This window comes from Nematolebias whitei, chromosome 3 (assembly GCF_014905685.2).
Source record: "Nematolebias whitei isolate Nwh7 chromosome 3, NemWhi1, whole genome shotgun sequence".
NCBI classification, from domain to species: Eukaryota; Metazoa; Chordata; class Actinopteri; order Cyprinodontiformes; family Rivulidae; genus Nematolebias; species Nematolebias whitei.
In genome coordinates, this window is record NC_056500.1 from 3,620,488 (window position 1) to 3,627,352 (window position 6,865).

Consider the following 6,865-nt stretch of genomic DNA (forward strand, 5'->3'; position numbering starts at 1 on the left):
GTTGTTCCGTGATCGTCACTAGTGTCTGTGTTAATAAAGTTTTGTTGGATACGTTCCCAGGAGTCCTCCTCCACATCATCGCCGACACGCTCGGCAGCGTCGGCGTCATCATCTCCGCCCTGCTGATGCAGAAGTACGAGCTGATGATCGCCGATCCCATCTGCTCCATGCTGATCGCGCTCCTCATCGGAGTCAGGTGACCTTTATTGATTATCAGAGTCAGGTGACCTTTATTGATTACCGGAGTCAGGTGACCTTTATTGGATTACCGGAGTCAGGTGACCTTTATTGATTACTGGAGTCAGGTGACCTTTATTGATTACTGGAGTCGGGTGACCTTTATTGATTACCGGAGTCGGGTGACAGTTATTGATTACCGGAGTCGGGTGACAGTTATTGATTACCGGAGTCGGGTGACAGTTATTGATTACAGGAGTCGGGTGACAGTTATTGATTACCGGAGTCTGGTGGCTTTTCCCGTTCTACAATTCGGATGCTGCTGATCAATTTACCGGTGCCAGGTGATGCATATGAAGTTATTGTAGTCCGGTGGATCTTTTGAAATATTAGTTACTCGGGTTGGTTAGCCATCCTCACCGGAGTCGGGAGACACCGATCACTTTACCGGAGTCGTGTCACTCGTTAATCAACGTAACAAAACAAAGATTTCCTGATCGTGTGATTTACTGGAGGTTTTCTGTTGAGGCGACTCCTTAAACACACCGACGTCCGTTTCATGTCTCTCTGTGAACTGGCCTTGACCCTGTTGATTGACAGCTGTAACTGCTGCCTACGACAGACCAGACAGGTGGGCGGAGCTTGATCCAACCGCTGCGTGGCCTGCTGTGACCACGCTAACGGCTGTGTCAGTGGGGGCGAGGTGCCTCTGTCCTAAAGCAGTCGAACAACTCCTCTGACAGGAAGCTGCTTCTAATGTTTTTAAACCTTCCATCAGTTTCTCTCTTTTCATCTTCATCCCCAACGATCAAGAACATTTTGTTCTTAATGAGCCCAAATTAAACCAGAAACCTTTTAAAGACCCATTTTTAAATTTTAGCCACAAACTTCTGATGTTTCACTTGATGTAGAATTTCAAGGATTAAAATAATCTGAAAGTTTTGACTGGACTTCCAATAAGATGTTAAAAAACTCAGCAGCTCTGGAGCCACTTTATCAATTCCTGGATCACATCACCTCTGATCTGCGACGCTTTTAAACCTCTTCAGTTATCTGGAACAATCAATAGAACTGTTTCAGTAACGATTAGAACTTTTTAAAAGACCACTGGAACAATTTCAGGAAACTGATCTTTTTTTTAAATTTGTTGTTGACGAACACGACTGTTCCTAATTATTTTTTGGTATTTTTGTTTTTAAACGCTCTCTAATGTTCTTCAGGGGAAATCACCCGTATTGAAATCCCTTTATAAGTGCATTTTTTAATCTCTCGTTTATGTTGTAATGTAATACTTTTTACTTTTTTAATATAATACATTATTTTCAGTCATTTTTTCTCTTCTTCTTTCGGCTGCTCCTTCAGGGGTCGCCACAGCGAACTGTCGCACGAAGACTTGGTGATTGTTTTTATGCTGGATGACCTTCAGGTGGTGCAGCTGGTAGAGCTGCTGCCTCTCAGCGAGCAGGTCCCTGGTTCAAATCCCAGCCTGGGACCTTTCTGGGTGGAGTTTACATGTTCTCTCCGTGCATGCGTGGGTTTTCTCCGGGTGCTCCAGTTTCCTCCCACAGACCAAAAACATGCATGTTAGGCTGATTGTAGGTGAGAGAGGGATATGATGTTTGTCTCCGTGTCCCTGTGATGGACTGGAGACATGTCCAGGTGTCCCCCGCCTCTCACACAGTGACTGCTGGACATGGACACCAGCGACTGGATGAACCTTCCCGACTCGACCACCGAGCTACTACAGCCCTCTGTGTGGAGCAGGTGGAGGTTACGGGCCTTGCTCAAGGGCCCAGAGTGGAGCAAATGAGGGTGGTGGGTGCTTCACCTTTCACACCCACATTTTGATGTTTTCTGTCGGGAAGTTGAACCAGTGACCGTCCGATGAATAAATCTCCCGTATGTTCAGAACACTTCCTGTTTGACCTCAGGATGTTTATAAACGCTAACATTAGCCTGTTTGTCCCAAACGTCTCATTAATGACCCAGAACTGTGCAATAATCCAGAGAAGTGGTCTGGTGGACACGGGTGCAGGTTTCAAACCGAACTTTGGTTTGGCGTGTCGGCCATCTTAAAGCTGAACCCTAAAGACTTATGGGTTCTGTCCGGTTCCGTCTCCAGAGGACCGACGAACCTGGAAGGCAGAAAATCGATCTCAGAGCTGATGGAAAATGGTTTCCACTCGTGAAGAATGAGCGTTTAGCAGTTAATGGGCTCCAACGTGCCAAACCACCGGCACGGACCTGGGTTCTGGTCCTGGCTGGCCGGTGCTCGGGATGGAGACGTGGCGGTCAGATTTCTGAGAATCCTCTGTGATAAATGGAGTCGGTGCGTGCTGATGGCGTCTGATGCCTGGAACAGAGCGCAGCTGCATATTTTCGGACTCGGCAGAGCAGCGCTGTGGTCAGCTGAGAGGCCTCGGCACAACCACAGAGATCGGGTTTCTGCAGCTGGAAAGTCCGAGTCATCGCCGAGTTAAACATCTACAGATGGATCTGTGCTGCAGAAACAAACTCGTTGAGTTTCAGGGTCGTTTTTAAGATCTTATCTCATATGGGTCTGTCCTAACCTTTGACCTTTGACCCTCAGCGTGGTGCCGCTGCTGAAGGAGTCCATCGGCATCTTGATGCAGAGAACCCCGCCTTCACTTGACCACACCCTGCCCGAGTGCTACCAGAGGGTTCGTACTTAAACAAACCCCACCTGATCCAGCGTCACCCACTTCCTGTGGGGCGGATGTGTCTAATTCCTGGTGTGTCATTCAGGTGCAGCAGCTGCAGGGAGTCTACAACCTGCAGGAACCTCACTTCTGGACTCTGTGCACCGACGTTTATATCGGAACGTTAAAGCTGCTGGTGGCCCCCGACGCCGACACCCGCTGGATCCTCAGCCAGACGCACCACATCTTCACTCAGGTACCTGAACGCATCGCAGCCGAACCTGAACCCTTCCAAAGTTCAGTTCAGGCTAAAGATTGACCGCACGGAAATTATGAGCTAAAACTACTATTTCACTTTTACACGTCCGTCGTCATGCGCTAATTAGCATGTTAGCATGTTGCGACTGAAGCTGATGATTTTAACGTTTGTCACAACGCCTCAGTCCAGTGAGACCCAAACGGCAAGAAGCATTCAAGTTTTTAAAATGTCTCCAAACGTTTTCTTGATTTCCTAAAGAGCTGCATGAAAGTTTTTTTTTTTTAACAATTTTTTTTCTTGTAAATTGTCAAAAACTGCCTTAGTTCATTTTCTCTGAGTTAAAAAAACAACAAATCAACTCGAGGCTCAGGACAAATAAATGTGAAAATCTGACGTCTTTTCAAAACGAGCGTTTTACTGGATTTCTGTAGTACTTTGTGTTTACTGTAGTTCAGTATTTAGTATTTTCCACAGTACTTTTTAAAGTTTTATTATTTTTATCGTGTATTTGACGTTCTGCGTTCTCTTCGTCGTCAGGTTGGAGTTCGACAGCTGTACGTTCAGATCGACGTGGCCGCCATGTAGAAGCTCCTCCTCCAAACCTGGGACCAATCACATATAGGTATCGCTGCAGCGACTTCTGACCCCACAGTCGCTGCAGGACAGACAGAGGGAAGGGAGGGGGGGCGCATGAAGAACTGATGAACTTGAACAGCCCCGCCTACTTTTTTGGGTCGCTCGGCAACAAGCCCTCCCTTCTCCCCCTTTGCACTTTAACTGGAGCAAAGCATTCTGGGTAAGTGCCTTCATCGTGAATCAGAGACAATCTGAGCTCCTCCCACTACTGCTGACATCACCACTGAGACCTGATTGGTCCGCAGGAAGCGTGATGTCACTGTTTTTACTGTGCCAAACCATGTGACCTGTCAGTGGGACTTTTTTTTTTACCGCTGTAATAAATAATTCTGACCTTCTGAGTGGAGTCACTTCATCTTCATCTTTATTGGTGACGTGAAGTCACGTGACTCCTCCGTGACGACGTAAACCAAGTTTTCTGATTCAAGTCCGTCCTCCTCGTGTTAGGAGGTGTACGTCGAGCTGTCGACCATCTTCAGGTGCTCCAGCGCCTCCGGTTCAGCGTTTACTCGCAGCATGTCCACCTCCAGCGGGTGGAGTTGACCCGTCACCACCAGCGAGTGGAGCGGCCCGCCGAGGTCGCAGGACGCCAGCTGACGCAACGTCCCCACGCGGATCGTCTGGTCGTCCGAGCCGAGCCGGGCCAAACCGACGCACACCGTGTCCTCGGTCACACCTGGTGACGAAGAAAACGCCTCGTTACAAAACTCAAATATCTGAGTTGGTTTAGATGCTGAAGTTCTCTTGAAGCTGCTTGACTATCTGCTGCAGGTAAGATACTGACTGATCAGAAATATTTCACAAAAACTGAACGACTCCTATAAATCATAAAACTGGTGATCAGTATCTGTCAACTTTTATTTCTGTAGATTTTTACTAAAATGTAGTTTGACCCCAGAAGCTGCCTCAATCTGGCAAAGGTCAAAGGTCATTCCTTTCATTACGCTAAATGTTTGAAGTTATTAAACTTGTGATGTTACCGGTGAAACTAAACTCCGAAGACTAAATCTGTAGGTTTTGATGATCGTCGAGCAGATCAGGTGCGACTCACCTAGCTCCGCCCCTTCCTCCCGCCGTCGCTGGACGATCTGAATCAGCTGATCGGCAGCCTGACCGACGGTCATGAAGCGAGGCGGCTCGTAGATCTTCTTCCCTCTGCGATCAATAATCAATAAAGACTGGGTTTCAACAGGAGCTGCTCACAATTAGGTGTTTCTGCTGCTCTGGAGCGTACAGGTGTGACGTCAAGACGGAAAGACATCAGCAATGAGGCAACTAAGAGGGGCCAAAGGTCATATGGAGTCCATCAGTCAAAGGTCAAAGGTCATGGCAGGCACAGCTCAGCCGGAGCAGAGTTTGGTGGTTTCGCTTTGATCTGTGCCAACCCTCGCGCCCGCACGTGCTCAGTGAGGCTCGGCTCCAAAACGTCCCGATGACCTCATCAGACCACAAACCAGAGGGGGGGGTCGGGTCCGGTCCGGTCCGGTTCTTACCTCATCATGTTCTCGACGCTCTGCTCTTTGACTTTAATATCTGTCAAAAAATGAATAAAACTTAGAATAAATAAGCAAAGAGTGAATGATGATTCGTATTTAGTAAAATCTGATTTATTTTAAACTATTTAGAAAAATAAAGTAAATAAAACTTGTTTTGTTAAGTGACGAGATCCATTTTAAGAATAATAATCTTTTATTTTGTAATAAAAATACTTTAAAACACAAAGTTAAATGTGTTCATTAATATGATGGTAAGTCCCCCCCACCAAAAAAAAGTTTGAAACCGCAGCAAATAAGTTTGTGGTTCTGCGGTGGGAGTTTAATAAACACAAAGTGTTTACTTCTTGGTGGATTTAACAGATGAGCTAAAGGGTGAGGTGGTAGTAGCCGAGAGTCGTCCTCGGCTCGTGTTTTTGGAGCCGTTCGTTTAAACGGAGGCGACGACAAACGCTGCTTCCTGCAGAGATGATCACCGAGCGTCTGACTCGTTACTTCCTCTGATGAATTTTAACGAGGGGCGTCGGGTCGTTTACCCCCGCAGTCTGTTGGTTTAGGGGGGCGGGGGGCCCGGGTGATTGATGGGGGACGCCCTGAACGCATCTGAAGGACGAAGAGCTCGTCCTGCTCTGAATCAAAGCTGCTGAAGATTTTTTTAATTCACAATGAAACTGTTTTTTTTACAATCTTTGCAAACTTTGGTATTTTAGCTGCTTATGTATCAAAACGTTCGGCTCATTGGGCAGATGTGATGTTTTTTTATTTATTTGTTATTTTCTAAATATTTGACTACAAACACTTTCCTACAGAAACTCGTGGCGAACTCTTCAGCTTCTTTAATGTTGTTCTGTTCAGCTGCAGCTAAAGGCTCTGTTTGCTCATTTTAGCTTTCAGCTACCATTCGGACACTTTTAGCTTTCAACAACAGTTCTGTTGTCGTACTGCTTTTTAAAAAAATTTAGCTACCGTTTAGTTTCTTAACTTACAGCTACTATTCAGCTCCATTTAGTTTTAGCTACTGTTCTGCTCATTTTAGTTACAATTTAGCTTCTGTTAGCTTTAACTTACTTTTCAGCTCCCTTTTTAGATTTTAGCTATGATTCAGCTTTTGTTACTTTTAGCTACCATTTGCTTCAATTATCTTTTAGCTATTGTTCAGCTCTCTTTAATTTTTAGCTATATGTCTTTGCCTTATACTTGCCATCTACCATTCAATTATTTTTAGCTAATTTTCATCTAATTTTAGCTACCATTCAGCTTATATAACCTTTTGGTACTGTTCAGCTGCTTTAGAGTTTTGTTGTTGTTGTAGCTACATTTTTTTGCTTTTAGCTACCATCATTACTTTTTAGCCACTGTACAGTTCTCTATGTTTAGCTACTGTTTAGCTCCTTAAAGTCATTCAGCTCAGTTTAGCTCATACTTTCCTTAATTTCACTTATTTAACAAATAATAAAATAAATGGAATATAAAACAATTTTATTACTAATTAGCTTCAGTTCAGCAGAAAATTTGTTTTATTTGTTGCTAATAATTTAATGTTTACAGGTTTTTCTGTTTTAATATAAAGTTTTCAGACTTTAGTTAATCTGCTGTGTGTGTGTGTGTGTGTGCGTGCGTGTGCCTCACCCAGCAGACAG

At 45.1% G+C, this 6,865-nt stretch overlaps 2 protein-coding genes across 2 annotated transcripts in view; one reads left to right on the forward strand and one right to left on the reverse strand.

Annotated features, from left to right (window-relative positions):
* Window positions 1-3,715, forward strand: part of slc30a7 (solute carrier family 30 member 7) — a 7,792-nt gene extending 4,077 nt beyond the window's left edge. Inside the window, exons 8-11 of the mRNA XM_037697887.1 lie at window positions 61-196; window positions 2,768-2,858; window positions 2,944-3,093; window positions 3,634-3,715. Of these exons, the coding sequence (XP_037553815.1) occupies window positions 61-196; window positions 2,768-2,858; window positions 2,944-3,093; window positions 3,634-3,681 (425 nt within the window). The 3' untranslated portion in view covers window positions 3,682-3,715. The remainder of the gene's footprint in view (window positions 1-60; window positions 197-2,767; window positions 2,859-2,943; window positions 3,094-3,633) is intronic.
* The window catches only part of dph5 (diphthamide biosynthesis 5), an 8,488-nt gene continuing 5,003 nt past the window's right edge, over window positions 3,381-6,865 (reverse strand). The window contains exons 5-7 of the mRNA XM_037697886.1: window positions 5,226-5,265; window positions 4,784-4,887; window positions 3,381-4,408 (exon numbers count right to left, since the gene is read on the reverse strand). Coding sequence (XP_037553814.1) covers window positions 4,176-4,408; window positions 4,784-4,887; window positions 5,226-5,265 — 377 coding nt within the window. The 3' untranslated portion in view covers window positions 3,381-4,175. The remainder of the gene's footprint in view (window positions 4,409-4,783; window positions 4,888-5,225; window positions 5,266-6,865) is intronic.